The sequence below is a fragment of the Elephas maximus genome, chromosome 5 (assembly GCF_024166365.1).
Source record: "Elephas maximus indicus isolate mEleMax1 chromosome 5, mEleMax1 primary haplotype, whole genome shotgun sequence".
NCBI lineage: Eukaryota > Metazoa > Chordata > Mammalia > Proboscidea > Elephantidae > Elephas > Elephas maximus.
Window position 1 is genome coordinate 43,208,064 of NC_064823.1, and position 17,385 is coordinate 43,225,448.

Here is a 17,385-nt window from a genome sequence, read left to right on the forward strand (position 1 = left end):
AACAAATTCTCCCTAACTACAGAGAAGGAACTCATGGGCATTACCTAAAGTTGTCCGATTACAGTTTATTTTATCCTAAAAATGTGTATAATTTTGCATGCCTTTCCGTCTATTCCTCTCTCTCTCTCTCTGTCTCTCCCCGCCACCACCGTGTGTATGTGGGGGGCGGGGGCAGGAAGGAAAGGAAGCTAACACGAAACTTTTTTTGGGGGGGGTACTCAAAAAAAAAAATTTTTTTTTTTTTCTTAGTCTGCTAAAAATGTTAAGACCTTTAAGGAAGTATTGGGTTTAGGTACGTGTTTATATCTGTGCATTATCCATTTTATCCTTAGAAATAACTATAAACATTTATAGGCCACTTACTGTGTACCAGGCACCGTTCTGAACTACACGTTAGCGTATTTATTCCTCACAAGAATCCCTAATCTGTTATTATTCTGATTTTACAAAACAATAACAATTAAAGGACTTCTTCAAAGATACATTGTGAGTGGCAGAATTGCTGTATTAATCCAGTCTTATTCTAAAATAAGTTTATCTAAATTTATCTAATTTACTATGAAAGTTTTAAAATCTTTAATACTGTCCCAATGCTGAGTATAGCCTCTGGCGTGTATTAGGGGTTCAGTAAATACTAATTGAATAAATGATGCGAAAGATGTCTTCAGTAGCATGGCAGCTGATGGAGAGGTGTACATTGCTAGGGATCTCTGAAAGGCATACACTTCTAGGATTGTAAAACAGCAGCGAGATATTTAGAAGACCCAGATCCATTTTCTGCTCGCTTAATCACCTAAGCCACGTCATGTGCTTGTTTTAAAATGTTCGATAATATGGACACTGCATAGGGGATGGGTTGATTTTAACACCATTACCTTTCACTTGTTCTTTCATTCAGTCCTTAAAAAAATATCACGAAGAGCTTCCCCTGCAGACAACTCTAGGTTCATCTGTGGGTTTGTAAAACATGGTCTCTCTTTTCCAAGCAGTATATAAGCTCATGCAGGAAATCATTTGCACAGACTGACTATAAAAGAAAATGAAAAACATCCTAAGTACTATGCTAAAATTACAAATAAAATGTTGTAGTTCAAAGGACAAAGAGATTTCTCAGAGCTAAAGAGAGAAAATTGCATGGGGGAGGTGTGATCAAAAGATGAGAAGACTCTTAATAGCTACAATCCAATCTGGGGCAAACAGTGAACGCGCTTGGCTGCTAACCAAAGGGTTGGAGGTTTGAGTCTACCCAGAGGTGCCTTGGAAAAAGGACTGCTGATTTACTCCTGAAAAATCAACCACTGAAAATCCTACTCTGAGAACACATGGGGTCGTCATGAGCAGGAGTCGGCTCAGCCCCAGCTGGTTTATAGGACCTGGTGTGTTGCAAGTGCTAAATAAATGTTAGTTCCCTCCTACTAACAGAAAAACCCAATCCATCTAGTTTGTGTTTTTTGTTCTGTTGTATCTCCAGATGCTGGGTTCTAAGCACACTTAGAGTAAGGACTAGAGTGGAGAGCAAGGTTTTAAGCTTGTCTGTTTAAAGACTTGTGATTGCATGCAGGTTACCTCTCTGCATCCCAGTGATAAAATTACTGTACTAAAAAATATTTTATGTCTGCCCAAACAGGGTGCCTGAACTGTCACTTCTCTGGCCTTAATTTCTACATCTATAAAATAGAAGGATTAAAACAGATATTTCAGATAGTCTATGATCTCTAAACCACCACCCATCTGTCAGTTTGTCAGGCTGTGGTGGCTTGTGTGTTGCGGGAATCTATGCCACTGGTATTTCAAATACCAGACCAGCAAGGTCACCCATGCTGGACAGGTTTAAGCGGAGTTTCCAGATTAAGATAGATTAAAAAGACAGGCCTGGCAATTTACCTTCAAAAAGTAGCCAGTGGAAACCTGTAGATCACCGTTGAATATCATTGGCTAGTGTGCTGGAAGATGACTTCCCTAGGTTAGAACGTACTCAAAATACACAGTGGCCACAACAGTGGACTTGGTCATACCAGTGATGGTGAAGATGGCACAGGTCTGGTCAACGTTTCGTTCTCTTGTACGTGCTGTTGCCGTGAGTCAGACAACTTGACGTCAGCTAACAACAGCAACATGATCTCTAACCATGGTTTTCAAGTTAATATAATGACACATTCAAATTTCCTCTAAATGTCTGAAGTTTTTCTGAGTTAGCCTGGTTTTTCTGTTCAAACCTGAGCAATCCTCTTCAGGCCCAGAGATTTAATGGGGTATCTGAATCTTAGGATGAGGGAGACAGCAAACTGGAGAAGCTCCCAGGCCATTCCCGTATGTCAGGAGTCACCGCTATAGACTCCTTAGCATCACCTCTGTAACCAAACTCTTCCAGATCCAAGAAGAAAATCCCGAAGTGTGAAATATGAGGGCGCTGTGACCAAAAGAATCTATATTTTTAGCTGTTGTGGATTAAATTGTGTCCCATCCCGTCTCCCCCTCCCCCAAATATGTGTTGTAAATCCTAACCTCTATGCCTGTGGCTATAATCCCATTTGAGAATGGGTTGTCTTTCTTATGTTAATGAGACAGGATTAGTGTAGGGTGTGTTTTAGTTAATCTCTTTTGAGATACAAAGAAGATAAACAAGCAAGCTAGGAAGCAGAGTTGGGGGAAATTGATGCCAGGCCACATGAAGATTGTGCAGGAGCTGAAAAGAAGCAAGGAACTTCCTCCAGAGCCGACAGAGAAAGAAAGCCGTTCCTTAGAGCTGGCACCCTGAATGTGGACTTTCACTCCTGAACTGTGAGAAGATAAATTTCTCTTTGTTAAAGTCATCCACTTGTGGTATTTCCATTATAGCAGCATTAGATAACAAGGACACTAGCCAAAAATAAAAGATTTGAGGCTATTAAAAACAACAAAACATGAGATGATATTACGTAAATTGTGGTGAAAGAGAGAGTGAAAGATAGTAAAGACCTTTCTCTTTACTACTTACTTGCTATAAGAGTTTGGAAATAGTTTTGTTCTAACTTCAAAGTCAAATTAACATCAACTTTTAGGACAACACTTGTGACTTAAGGCATTCCAGTGTGTTCAAGGCCTTCTGTATCCTTTAAGAGCCAAATGAAATTCATAGGCATTTTAAATAGTAAAAAAAGCAGAATATTTAAATAGTATCTTCCACGTGCTCACCTAATTCCACATACTGAGTGTATTTACAACCACCGAGTGACATATTCTGGGTGTTGAACCTCAAAAGTGTGTTTATATATATGGAAGCAGTCTTGTAAAGCCATGATTAGCTGTGTAAAGAAACTTCTGTGGCTTTTTTCTGTTGAGAATCACTTTTTTCCAAATACATGAAGTCTAAGTGTTTTAATTTTACATCCTTGCACATTTTTCTTACTCCTTCCCCCCGCCCCCACCTAAAAAAAAAACAAACCACCTAAGGTAGGGTATAAACAAAGGGGTGTCATTTGGGACTCGGATTAGGTATGGTCTTGAGATGGTTTTTACGGTTATAGCGCAGCGTGCTCCAGGGAGTGCAAGCTCCAGAAATGGTTTGGTGGCATCTCATTTTCTGTGGAATACAACTAATCCAGAACAGCTTGACCTTGGTGCCCAGAGGACTCAACTTGATGAAGAGCTTAGTTGGAGCTGAAGAGGCAGACAGAGACCAAATGAATCATATCAAGTGTGACCATTATGAGGCTGAAGACGATTCTAATTAAACTTTGATCCTCTGAGGTATCACATTTCCCAAATCTATGTGTCCATAAGGGAACCAATGAAAATATGAAAGGGGCAATTCACCTAATCCTTGCACACCCTGGAAGGCTGTCTGCTTATGAGGGACTGTCATTTCCCACGCTACGCAAAACAATTTCACATTCTCCACAAAAACAAGGCCTACAATTTTCTTAACCCAAGTGAAATAATGGAGGCAAAATAAATAAAAGTCTACTTTGGTGATTTTTTTTACTGGAAGTGTATTTACTTTTTCGGGAGTTCCTCAAGGTATACAATCCAAAGACCTGTTTTCTCAGATGTTGGAATCTTGAGAAAAACTAACAATCTGACTCCTGTTAATGGATTCAATGACTAAATATTGTTTCATTCTAGACCTGAACTATTAATGGCAGAAAGCACTTTATTGCTTCTCTATTGTTCTATGGTCAACCGTCCTGTGAATCTGAACACTGTATCTCTCTGTTTGTTGTTTTTGTTTTTGTTTTAACAGGGATGCCCAGACATCCTCCGGCTCCTGATATCCCCACCTTTTATCCCCTGTCTCCGGGTGGCGTTGGGCAGATTACCCCACCTCTTGGCTGGTAAGATCCTTCCTGCAACTTTCAGTCAGGCATTTGAACACATCTTATTCCACTTTTCCGTTTGTGGAAATTAGCTTTATAGACAGTAACCACTTGTGGTGTTGAAGAAATTTCACATCGGCAAGCAGGGTGCCAACTTTATTTCCTTTCAATTTAAATGATTAAAAAAAATTACAGACTGAAATGGATTGAATCAGTTTGCTAATATGTGTAGAAAATGACTGTGTAGAGTTTGCTTTGAAGCTTATAGTTTTATGGATTCAATTTGTGGCTTTGGGCATTTGCTTTGCCTGTATAAAGTTAGAGCTCACTGTGGTTTTTCTTTTTCTAGTCTTTTATGAACAACTTATAATTTTGGAACATAAACTTAGACACAATGAATATCCACCTTTTCTTATAAATAGGCAAGTGAGAAAAATGACAAGAACTAACTAGAGAGGAATTCAAAATATAAAAGCATCATTTCGAGTTTAAGAATGTGAATATCCAGTTCGAGTTCAGAAATGAAAAACTCATATTTGGGCTTTCTTTTTCAGAACTCAAATTTATTTGGATTTATTTATTTTTATTATTAATTATTTAAAATGTGAGTTTATTTTGTTGTTTATTTCTAAAAAAAAAAGTTCTTACTGCTGCCTTTAAATTTTTTAAATTCTAAAGGTAAAGAAAGGAAAATTTGGGGAAGAAAGAATAATTCTATATAATGTGGCCTATTTTTATCATTTTTTTATTAGCACACCGCTTTCCCTCCTCCCACTCCCATCCCCTCTCCATTGCTCCCATCCCCACTTCTCACTGTGGAAAACAGTACTTCAACTTCAACAAATGCTTTTCTCCATTTTCTATCTGGTCCTCCAGCCCCACAGCCTCTGCCCTTGCCCCAATCTCCCTACCTTTATATCCTCACATTATGCCGCTTCTTCAGCAAGGAATGGCCATCCTGCCATGGCAAATCCAGCTTTCTTTCTTTCTGTCTCCCTGTCTCTCTCTTTCTTTCTCTAGCACTAAATCTCGCAGTCAGTAATTCTGCTTGAATTTGATTGATTATGCATATACCTTCAAACCTAGATCAATTATTCTGTCTGAACTTAGCTACTTAGGGGCAATAATCCTGTGTCGAGTTGCACCAATGGCAGCTGGAAATACAAGCAGTATAAAGGAAACGTGAGATGTGGAAACAATAGAGAGAAAGGTGGAATTCTCAAGGAGGAGAGGAAAGAATTCCAGTGAACTGGTCTTGTACTGCTTGACTCGGACATGGGCATATGAGGAGGGAAAGTGCAGTGTTCTTTAAACTTCTGTTCATTTTAATATAAATAAAAATTTTCATGTCCTTCTTTCTTCCCTTCCCTGAAATTCTCTAAGGTTCTGATAAAGAATTCATCAGGCTTCTTCTCTGAAAGGAATATTCACCATTCTCAGGGTTTCATTATGTTTAATACAAAGTGCCTACTTTATTCGAAGCATTGTGCTAGGCATTAATGGGGCTGGGAGAGAAGAGGGGATAAAAGGCAAATAATACATAGACTGGTTTGCCTTTAAAGTTGAGGGCGGGGGATTTTCTTTAAGGCAAATGATGCGTTGATTGGGTTGAGGATAAGGAAGGGAAACAGTTACACAATTGAAGAAATTCTGTGGTCGTACTATGCCCATAGATTCTATTTGAATATCTCCCTCTTCCCGCATCACCCTCTCATTGCTGGTTGGTAACTGGTGTTTTGTCATTGATGGGTTCCTTTCTTCTGTGACCTCAGGCAAGGTCAGCCTGTATATCCCATCACGGGTGGATTCAGGCAACCCTACCCATCCTCACTGTCTGTCGACACTTCCATGTCCAGGTAGGTGGAGGTGGAAACGGGGCACTGGAGGACAAGTTGCTCTTCCCGCGCTTGCATCTTGTGTGCCTCTGCTTGCCTCTCGGTCGGCTAGGAGGGTGCATACCTCAACCTCGTGTCTGTCTGTGCAGTGCGCCTGGCTCCCACACTAGGGGTCATAGAGGTTCCCGGGTAGGAGCCCAACGCTGTGCCTCACGGGACCAGCCATGCCCACCAGTGAGCTCGACTTACCCCACTGAGAAACGCTGCCTTCAAAAGCATTCTTTGCCATTTGACTGTGGGATTTGAAATGTCCCGAAAGTGGAAAGTGGGCATTATAAGAAGAGCTGGATTGATTCAAAACATATTGGGGATGGGGCAAAGTGGGATGGGGGGGGATAAATATGGGTTTGCTCTGAGTTCTGTAATTTGCTTCCTTTGAGGACTGTATTTGTGTATTGCGAAGGTGATTGAATAATGCCCCCAGGTAATAGAGTAATCTGGAGCCTTCCTGGACCAAGACTGTCAGAAGAGAAAGATCAGTGCTCACAAGCTGTCAGGCCAAAAGGGGTGTGGGTCCTAGTGTGTGAATCAGGCCCTGTGTGGACACATTAGTGCAAGCGAAGCTCTGTGAGGCCTGCCATGCCACACTTGAGGCTGCTCTGTGTAATGCTTTGCTTCTGGAAAGGATGGCTTCTGTGCCCTGTGCTTAATGTACACACACGTGTGGTGTATCATCTGTGTGTTCAGTGTGCCTTTTTCAAGGGAGCTAGCGTTCCTGTGCCAGAAGGCAAGCTGTTGGGTTATTAACTGGTTGTGAATCTTTACTTTTTTACATAGGTATGAAACTCGGCAGTTTCCGTGGTGAATTAACAGCCTTAAAAAATATACTCTTTGTTTAATAAATTGTCAATCTGGCTGTTGAGAGGGTGGCGAAATTAATATCCTACCCCGTAATATGTATTTTATACTTATTTTTAATATTGTGAAAGCTCTCTGATGACAGGAGTTTCTCACAGACAAATGATCAGCATCATGCATTCTTGAAAATAGTATACTTAGCAAAGCGTTGTTATTTGATTAGATGTTTGTATTTTTACCAGGTTTCCCGAATTATTTAAAAATTTTCTCTAAAATATTGCATATTCAAGCAGAATCTCACCTCTCCTTCTCAGATGAAGGAATTAATTATATAGGCTATGATGAAAGACCAAGAATGTTATTATTGAATGAAAGTTCACTTTAAGACAGTTTGAAAAGCAAAAATTTCTAAAGCATATCCAAATTTACCTGAAATGCTCCTTGAAAGTACTATATTGATATTATTTTTCTTGCATGGCAGTTTCCCTTCTTTGTGTTGGCTGGTGGTGGATATTTTAAGATTATTTTCGTGTTCTACAAGCATACTTGGGAAAAAGTAGCTGTCTTTATTGTGTGTGGTTTATACCTTGATGCAGAATTGTATCCTTCCGTGTACCTAAATCCTTCCCTTCAATTCTGTTATCAGTTTTTCATAAGGCTAGATCTCTCAGACATTACTTTCTTTCTGTATAGAACATCATTTTGGATGATATTAATGGAAACATAACTAAGTGGGGGACTGAAAAAAATCTCTTTCCCTTACTTTATTATTTCCTCCTAAAGGAGCCCTGGTGGTACGATGGTTAAGCACTCAGCTGTTAATCAAAAGGTCAGCAATTCAAACCCACCAGCTGCTCTGCAGGAGAAAAGACCTGGCTGTGTTCTCCAGTAAAGATTAAAAAAAAAAAAAAAATCCGTTGCCATCAAGTCGATTCCGACTCGTAGTGACCCTACAGGACAGAGTAGAACTGCCCCATAGGGTTCCCCGGGAGTGCCTGGTGGATCTGAACTGCCGACCTTTTGGTTAGCAGCCATAGCTCTTAACCACTATGCCACCAGTGTTTTCCCCAGGAAAGATTCCCACCTCCATTGAGTCGATTCCGACTCATAGCAACCCCATAGGACAGAGTAGAACTGCCCCATAGAGTTTCCAAGGAGTGCATGGTGGATTCGAATTGCCGACCTCTTGGTTAGCAGCCATAGCACTTAACCGCTCCACCACCAGGAGCCTAGGAAATCCTATAGAGCAGTTCTGCTCTGTCCTACAGATTTGTATGAGTTGGAATCGACTTCTTGACAACATGCAACAGCAACATTAATGAAGAAGCTAACAATACGAGAAAACTCTTAATGTGATGGTTTGCTTGTGAATGGAAGCAGAGATTTTTAAGTGTGTTGTCTGTTGTCTTTAGCTTCCAGTTAAAAATCATAAACTTAAGATTTCGTTAATAAAGTGTTCTATATTCAATGACTGTTTTTATTGGAACTCATTTGAAAACTGCTTTGCAAGAAAAGTGATTCCCCCACCCCCCACCTTTTTTTTTATTCTGTGGCCTTGAGCCTTCTCAGGAAAAATGTCGAATTTCTACTACTAGATTGAAAAAAGCTCTGTTATACAGGAAATAATTATAAATATTGTCCACCTGATAACAGAAAGTAAAAAAAAAAAATCAGCCAATTATAATTCAGTTAACATTTCTGCATATAAAGGATGTGTTTCCACCCTTTGCCAATAGCAGTTAGTAGGCTGTTTTGAAATTCTGTCCCACTTTTGGTACAGTAGCCACTAGTACTTATTGTTTTCTTTTCTTTCCTCCTTTTAGGTTTTCCCATCATATGATTCCTGGTCCTCCTGGTCCCCACACAACTGGCATCCCTCATCCAGCTATCGTAACGCCTCAGGTCAAACAGGAGCATCCCCACACTGACAGTGACCTAATGCACGTGTGAGTATCTGCCTGGTATCATCTGCACATGCCTCACGAAACTGAGGGTTTAAACACTGTTCCTTCTTTATCGGAAACCCTGCTGGCGTAGGGGTTAAGTGCTACGGCTGCTAACCAAAGGGTTGGCAGTTCGAATCCGCCAGGCACTCCTTGGAAACTCTATGGGGCAGTTCTACTCTGTCCTATGGGGTCGCTTTGAGTCGGAATCGACTCAATGGCACTGTGTTTGGTTTTTGTTTTGGTTTGGTCTTCTTTATCATCAGGCCTTCTCTATCATTTTTATTATGAAAATCAGCTATCGTTGTGCCTCGAAAGCTCTGTCCCTGAGGATATTTCACTGCTTGATTCTCACTGCCCAGATTTTGATGCTGAGATTAGAAAGGAGCACAGACCTTACGCTTGATCACGGGAACCTCACCAATATGGAGGAACCAAAGTGTCACAGCCTAGGCTTGAATAATCTTGAGCCGTTCAGCCTTTATTGCCAGGTTTTAATTCGGTTCAGGTTGATGGGGAGCACCTGTTAGTACCTGAGAGACTTAGACTTGAGGTTTAATGCATTTCCTTCTGGAAGTGCAGTTGCCCTGGTTTGAGGCTTCAAAAGCACAGAATTTAAGGGAAAGGGACAAAGCCCAGGGTTCCCTGTTGGGCCAGGATTATCACAGCAGGACTAAATTCCCTGAAGAGATTAGTAGTTGAGTTCCTTAATCTTGGGTTTGTGGCCTGAGATGGGAGGGTGAGGGCTGGAAGACAGTTATGTGATAGTCCATAAAACCCCTGCAAATGTATGTAAAGCCAGTCTGCATTTGTTTGGGGGAAAGGTTCTAAAGTTTCATTAGCTTCTTAAAGGGTCCTTAACCCCAGGAAAATTAAGAACCTCTAAGAACCGAAAGAGGTATGATCATCTAAACTATATGTCCAGCATCTTCTGAAGTGACAAAGGAATTCAGCCTTAAGGTCCCAGATGGAGTGTCTTAACAAACCCAAACCCATTTCCATTTTGTGTTAAACACTCCTAGAGCTGTCAGTAACTTTCTCAAACCAAAGGATCCATATTCAAGAAAAGTTAATGAGTAAATAGAAAGCCCTTTTGGTTTTGGTTGTTTGCATCTCGGTATTTCATCAAATGAACTAAGCATTGCCCTTCAAAGTTGATCGTATCCTGGTGGCTTGTAGGGAGCCCAAAGGGTCTGCTGAGTGTGACTGGTGATGTAAACAGGTGTTCTGCTTCTCTCCTCCTCCCATCTCTTCCTTATTCCCTGTACCTCCCCCCGCTCCCCCAACCACCACCACAACCACCTTTTAGGAAGCCTCAGCATGAACAGAGAAAGGAGCAGGAGCCAAAAAGACCTCACATTAAGAAACCTCTGAATGCTTTTATGTTATACATGAAAGAAATGAGAGCAAATGTCGTAGCTGAGTGTACTCTAAAGGAAAGTGCAGCTATCAACCAGATCCTAGGCAGAAGGGTAAGTAGTATACCAGTATATACCAGTGTTATGGTAACCATGGTACGCTTCATTAAAATTTGTACAAATTTAATGATGTATCAGGTGGTCATTGGAAACTTCAGTATAACCACCAGGCACTACAGGAAGTAACAAAGGGCACAAGATAGAGTGGTAATAACCCTGGGGAGGGTTACATGATATAATGAGTTGTAAACACAACGTAGCTTGACCTTGGCCATAGGAGCCTTCCTGTAAATGACAACCGTTTTTATTGTTCTCATCCTTTAAACCAGTATTGGAGCCCTGGTGGCACAGTGGTTAAGGGCTTGGCTGCTAACGAAAAGGTCAGCAGTTTAAATCCAACAGCTGCTCCTTGGAAACCCTATGGGGCAGTTCTACTCTGTCCTATATTTATTGAGTGTCTTTTATGTGTCAGGCATTATGCTAGACATTAGGTAGTAATTGCCAAATAAAATAGATATGGCCCTTGACTTCATGGAGCTTAAAGTTTAGTGACAGGATACAGATATTAGACAAAGAATTACCCAGTAAATATATAATTAAAATTGAGATGAATGCAGTGACTGTAAAGAGCAAACGTCTATGAGAACGCATGGCAGGGGGTGTGTCGTTTAGATTTGGGGGTCATCGACGACCCCTTTCAGAAAATTTACACTGAGACCTGAGAGATGAGTAGGTCTTGGCCAAGTGATCAGTAGGAACCAGTGGACCCTTGCCAGATGGAGCAACTGTGTACAGACTCTGAAGCAGGAAAGCACACAACACATTTAGGTTGCTGCAGAAAAGGCTTTGGGGGACCAGCAGTGCTTCTGAATGAACCCTGGCAAATGGAGGTGGCCACTCCGTCTAAGACACCTATCTGTTCCACCCTGAAGCCTTTAAATGGAAGAGCTTATATGGGCCAGAGAAAGCTTTATTCTAAAACATATTGGTTTCTGATTCTTGAAGTGTACATGTGCCAGGGTGCTCATTTTCTTTCATTTCTTCTTTCGCTGATGCTAAGATATTTTCCTGAGCACCTACTGTGCTCCTAACACTAGGCTACAACTTAATTAGACTCTGTTAAGATTTCTTTATCCAACTACCAGCCAAAAGTGTAGATGGCCTTTCCAGGTACTTTTCTCAGAGTTGAAATTGTTTTAGTTAGGTGTCTAAAGAGTAGTAGAAAAGAAATTGAGTTATTCTGATTTAAATTCTACTTCCAAAATTTTGAAAATACTTCATCTTAATTTGTTGATGTTTTTCATGTATGTGCAATACCAGTTGCCATTGAGTTGATCCCGAGTCATGGTGACCCCGTGTGTGCAAAGTAGAACTGTGTTCCATAGGGTTTTCATGGCTCTGACCTTTTGTGACCTTTTTTTCAGGGTGCCTCTGGGTGGACTCAAACCTCAAACATTTTGGTCAGCAGTTGAGTGTTTCACTGTTTGTGTCGTCGGGGGGCTCCATATGTGCAGATAGCTTCTTAAATCATGCCAATGAGCATTTAGATCGGGGGGATCTAATAATATCCGTGAAACTAGAGGATCGTCTTTTAGCTGTTGTTGACGATTTTTGCCATGTTGGTTCGAAACCTAATGAATTTGAATATTCATAACAGAAAATACTTAGGAGGTTGCCCGTCCGTGTAAACAGGAGGGAAGCAGGCCTTCTTGCATTATCGATTCCTGTTGGAAAGCCTAAAAAAATGCAGCCATTTCCAATCTGCAGGACACCAGTGTTTCAACGGTAGGGTGTGGTGGTAGATTATAGCTTTTTTGGTGTCCTGTGTGCAATGCTATATCTCCCTGTGGATTCTTAAACAGTTAATAACAATAATTACAGTTATTTCCCAAGCCAGATCGTAGCAGATGAGTGAGTCCCATCATCTTTGAAGAGCCCCGCCTCAAAAGCTTAAAGGCTGATGATCATTTTCCCTGACCCTTCAGAAGAAGAAATCAGGAAAAGAAGGGTTGACGTTTTTATTCCAGCATGTGTAAAACCCTTAGCTTTTCCTTTTTTTTTTTTTTAAGTTAAAGGACCGCTGGCCCTTCAGTGGGAATTCTCTTCCTGCTCAAGAGAGTAAGTGATATGGAGGGATGCTTCCGATTTTTAAGGCACATTTCCAACAGTTGCTACTTTCTCAGCTCCCTTAACAACCCCCAGATCGGACCATGTGTCCTAAAGGATGGTTCTTATTTGGGGTCTCTTTCTGTCTTTGATTTGGCCACCTGTTTCTATTTATAGGTCTCTGAGATCTTTGATTAAGATCAGATTTTCAATCCTTTCATAATTTCCCTCTGGCAGGGCAGTTCTTGCTGGTTCTTTAAAGTGCCTGGCTTTAAAATCATGAAGTTCTACATTGGGATAATTAGAATTCTTAAAAGTGGATCCTAAATCCATCCTGGAACATTTTATTTTTTGACTTTTATTCATTTTAACTGTATCTTTAAAAAATAGAAATGTTCATTCATAGTGAGTTACCCAAAGTTCTCTTAATCCCTATTAAAAATGATAATAATAACACAAGTCTTATTTTAAAATAGGCTTTTTCTTTTTCTGACTTTTTAGACTGTTAACAGAAGTCCACTTATTGGAGATTTGTTTTCATAATTGTTTTTTTTATCTTGGAACTGTATAAGTTTCTTCTAAAGTAGACATTTCCCCCTACGACTTGATGAAATCTTGAAAACAAAATTTGATTGTTTAAAAATTTAACTCTTAATTTTTCAGCAAGCAAAAGAGATTAAAAATGGCTTTTATTCAATTGTGTTTCAGAAATTCCTGTGAAGACAGGCCATCTCTCTAGTCTGTACTAGACATTATTTTTGTTTTTAATGTGAAGCTTCAGTACCATCATTTTATCTGCAGTTTTAGTGTTTTTATTTGTGAGCTAGTTTGTGCATTAGAAATATTTTATAAGTCAAAACCCATTGTATGTTTATAAACATATGAAAGATCTAAAAGCAGCTGAAAATGCAAGTAAATAGTTTGCTCCCTGCTTTTTTCTCCTTGCATGTTGTTCAGTTTTGTTAACTGGGGTCTTTTCGTCAAACTGAATTTTCTACTTTAGCTGAAAAATACCTAGTTGTTTGGGTAGCAGCTAGACCAAACCGTCCTATGTATTTTGGGAGGTTAAATTTTACTTAAGATTTTGGATTTTCTCAGCAAGTTATAGAGCTACCATAAATTATATAAAATTCTATAGATATATTTTAGTAATATAAGGAGCTGTGTAGAGAGGGATCAGTCTGCTTCTATAAAGATTACAGCCTTGGAAACTCTATGAGGCAGTTCTACTCTGTTCTGTAGGGTCACTGTGAGTCGGAATGGACTCAGTGGCAATCGGGGAATACTCACTGCTGTCGATTCTGACCGGTGGCAAGCCTGTAGGATAGAGTAGAACTGCCCCGTAGAGTTTCCAAGGCTGTAATCTTTACGGAAGCAGACTGCCACATCTTTCTCTCAGGGAGCGGCTGGTGGGTTCAAATCTCTGACCTTTCAGTTAGCAGCCGAGTGCTTTAACCACTGTGCCACCAGGGAGGGAGATATTACTTGTCAAATGAATGAACAAAAAATTTTTTTGAAGGAAGATTTCTATCCTTGTTGTCGTCTTTTCCTGTTTCCTTTCTTTGTTGAAAAGACAGTCTCTTGCCAATCACAGTTTCTTAGCGCCAGAGCTAACTGTAAATCCTAATGATCAGTCTTTTCTCGCAGGAGGCAGGGGTTTTCTTTTCTGCTGTGTAGTGTCTTCTTCCGCCTGAATATCTCTAGTTCTAGGTCAGGGTCCAAGATTCAGAAAAGCCGTCAGTTGCTGAAGTAGAAGTACTTTTCTTTCCTGCTTCCACAGATTCCCACTGCTGCCCCAGCCCGTGCCTTGTGTTCGTGTGTCTCATTTGTGTAATTGTGTTTACTCTGCTAGTACAGGGAACTGTGTCTCAGGTAATTTTTTCAGGTTTTTCTTTTTTTCCTGCTCACTTCCCCTCCCCGCAACTTCTTTTTTAATAAAAGCAGATTACCTATTTGCCTTTAGGCGCTCGGGGCAAGTCCTGCTATGTGTCATGCTTTTTAACTTTCCAGTCAGCACTCCGAAAGCAATTAAAAAGGAAATACTCTACCCTCTCCTCTCCGACCAGAGGCCTGGCTTTACAGGGGCTCCCACAGGAAATGGGATCTGTTGCCTTGCCCGTGGGCACCGCAGCGTGTGCACTGCGGCCGGAGCAGAGGCTGGGATGCCGAGGGAAGGGGCCCGCTGCTTCTCTTGAGGTGGTTCAGGTTCTTGCTCTGTTAGCAAAGAAGAGCAGCAGGTGTTCCTGTTTTCTCAAGGATGACTTCTCAGCCGTAGGTTAAGGGGCTGAGGCGAAGTTGATGAGGACCTAGACATAGCCTCTTCTGTGAGGTTTTTTTCTCTTTGATCAACCTCCTTCCCTTCTTCCCTTCCTACCTTCCCAGCCCACTCACACTTTTTTTTTCTTTAATTATATTTTAAAATAGGGAGATTAAAACCTAACGCATGTTGCCATGAATAGGAAAGGATCTCCTAGCCTTGGATGGAAAGGAAATAGAAAGGGAAGCTCCACATCCCAGAGCTGGGGAGAGTAGGCACAAGGAGGCTCCTGGCTGGAAACACACCGAGTGGAGGGTGGTGAGACTCCTCCGGGTGAGGTGGGCTGGCTAGGGTGGGGGTGGTTGTCTCTTCCTCCTGCAGCTGCTGCCTCCTTGAGTGAAGGATGGCCTCAGAGCCAGTGGGTCGCCCAAGCCCAGCCAGTCCCCCCTGGATGATTCTGCTGGCAGATCCTGACATTTGGGGTGTAGGTAACAGACTTAAAAACTGTCTGCTGGGGGCCTGGGTGAGTAATGTGCAAACACATGCCAAAAAAAAAAACACTCGTTGCCATCAAGTCCTACTCATAGCAACCCTATAGGACAGAGTAAAACTGCCCCATAGGGTTTCCAAGGACCGACTGATGGATTCGAACTGCCCACCTTTTGGTCAGCAGTGAAACGCTTAACCACTGCAAAGCAGTATGCAAATGCAAGCCTCTTAAGACCCCAAAGGGAGACATTTCCCATGTAAGCTATTTTGCTACACATGATATCTGTAAGTATATCAGTTCCGTAAAGGGACAGTGAAGAATTTGAAGGATATCAGTGGTTACATTATCCAAATTATATATAAAAATCTCAAGTGGTAGATGGCAAAATAAACTTAGACACTGCTGCTTGTTTTCTGTAGACGGAAGGTCAAAACCACAGCTATAAAGTGTGTGCCGCGTGACTATGCGGTGTTTTCGGTGTTTTTCCTGTAGACAGTTAACATTTATGTAAGTGTGAGGGGAGGATGAAGAGACTGAGACAGACTGACTTTTGATGTCTTGCTCTGTAGACAAGATCATATGATGCAAGCTCATTATTTTTAAGGTTTCAGACTCTTCATATGACATTATGAGTGTCCATGTGAGGAGAGGGTGTATCTGTGTAAAAAAGACATCTGGAAATTATCACATTTTGCGTAAATAAATGGTAGTTGGGCTCAGATATCAGAATGTGCTACAAACGAAGAAAAAAGGGCTAAGTTGGGTGTTGAGGTTCACCAGTGAAAGTTCTTTTTAATTTATATTGGAAAAAAGCAAGGGTAGATGACAGAGATCATTTTACTTTGGATACTTTGATTGACTTTGATGTGTTCCATATGATACCGGAGAACAGGATAGAGAAACCAAAGTTTGAATTTCACTGCGGCCACCAGACTCCAACTGGAATTCTGCAGCACTTGGTCTTCTGCCATTTAAAAATAAGTCAAAGATTAAATGCTTAGTATTTTCATTTTTCAGTGTTGGAAACATGAGGTATATAATACTGTTGCTATCTTGTTTACTTCTGTTTGATTTTTTTTTTCTTCCTTCTTTTTTTTTTTGATTTAGTGGCATGCCCTCTCCCGTGAAGAGCAGGCTAAATATTATGAATTAGCGCGGAAGGAGAGACAGCTCCATATGCAGCTTTACCCAGGCTGGTCTGCCAGAGACAATTATGTAAGTCTCTCTGTGTACCAACCACTCTCCACTTTCACTCATTCTCTTTCCCTACTGCTCTCTGGAAGGAAATGTTTTTGGATATATATGGTGCGGATATTATTTACTGTTTTTGAAAGTTAATGAACTTTGTAATAAATTTTCCATCAGTAATAATGAGGTACTTTTCCTTCCAGATATTTTTTCTGTGCATGTGCTTTTATTTTTTACTTAAATGTAAATGTGCCTGTACATACATACACATTTTGTCATACTGGGTTACTTTCCTATTATCTGGCATAGTGTTTGTAGATAGGCATTTTAGTGGCAACACAATATTCCATTCAGTGAATGTCATAATTTACCTAACCATTTTTTCCTGCTCTTAGACATTTAAGTTACTTTCTATTTTTTTTCACAATTATAAATAACCATGCAGTGAATGTAACTGTACATAACAAACGTCTTTCTGTATTCAGGGCTATTATTTCTGTAGGATGAATTCATAGCAGAATTGTTGAATTAAAGGGTATATGTTAAGGCTCTTGAGAAATACTGTCAAATTACTTTCCCAAAAGGACTGTATATTTTACAGTTCTCACAAGCAGTGTATTCAAGTCAGTGTTTTGCCACAGACTAATCAGAAGTAGATAAAAAAAAATTTTTTTATTCCATGCTAATATACCATGATATATTTTTTTAAATTAATTTTTATTAAGCTTCAAGTGAACATTTACCATTCCAATCAGCCTGTCACATGTAAGTTTACATACATCTTACTCCCTTCTCCCACTTGCTCTCCCCCTATTGAGTCAGCCCTGACAGTCTCTCGTTTCGTGCCAATTTTGCTGTCTTCCCTCTCTCTCTATCTTCCCATCCCCCCTCCAGTCAAGAGTTGCCAACACACTCTCCAGTGTCCACCTGATTTAATTAGCTCACTCTTCATCAGCACCTCTCTCCCCCCCGCTGACCAGTCCTCTTCATGCCTG

At 40.6% G+C, this 17,385-nt stretch overlaps 1 protein-coding gene across 7 annotated transcripts in view; it reads left to right on the forward strand.

The window, feature by feature from the left end:
- The window catches only part of LEF1 (lymphoid enhancer binding factor 1), a 129,519-nt gene that overhangs the window by 87,138 nt on the left and 24,996 nt on the right, over positions 1-17,385 (forward strand). For 5 of the 7 annotated variants that reach the window (XM_049885554.1, XM_049885555.1, XM_049885556.1 and 2 more), the window contains exons 5-9: positions 4,223-4,313; positions 6,068-6,151; positions 8,812-8,934; positions 10,241-10,403; positions 16,310-16,417. In XM_049885554.1, coding sequence (XP_049741511.1) covers positions 4,223-4,313; positions 6,068-6,151; positions 8,812-8,934; positions 10,241-10,403; positions 16,310-16,417 — 569 coding nt within the window. The remainder of the gene's footprint in view (positions 1-4,222; positions 4,314-6,067; positions 6,152-8,811; positions 8,935-10,240; positions 10,404-16,309; positions 16,418-17,385) is intronic. The other 2 variants (XM_049885557.1, XM_049885559.1) reach the window with 1 other exon arrangement.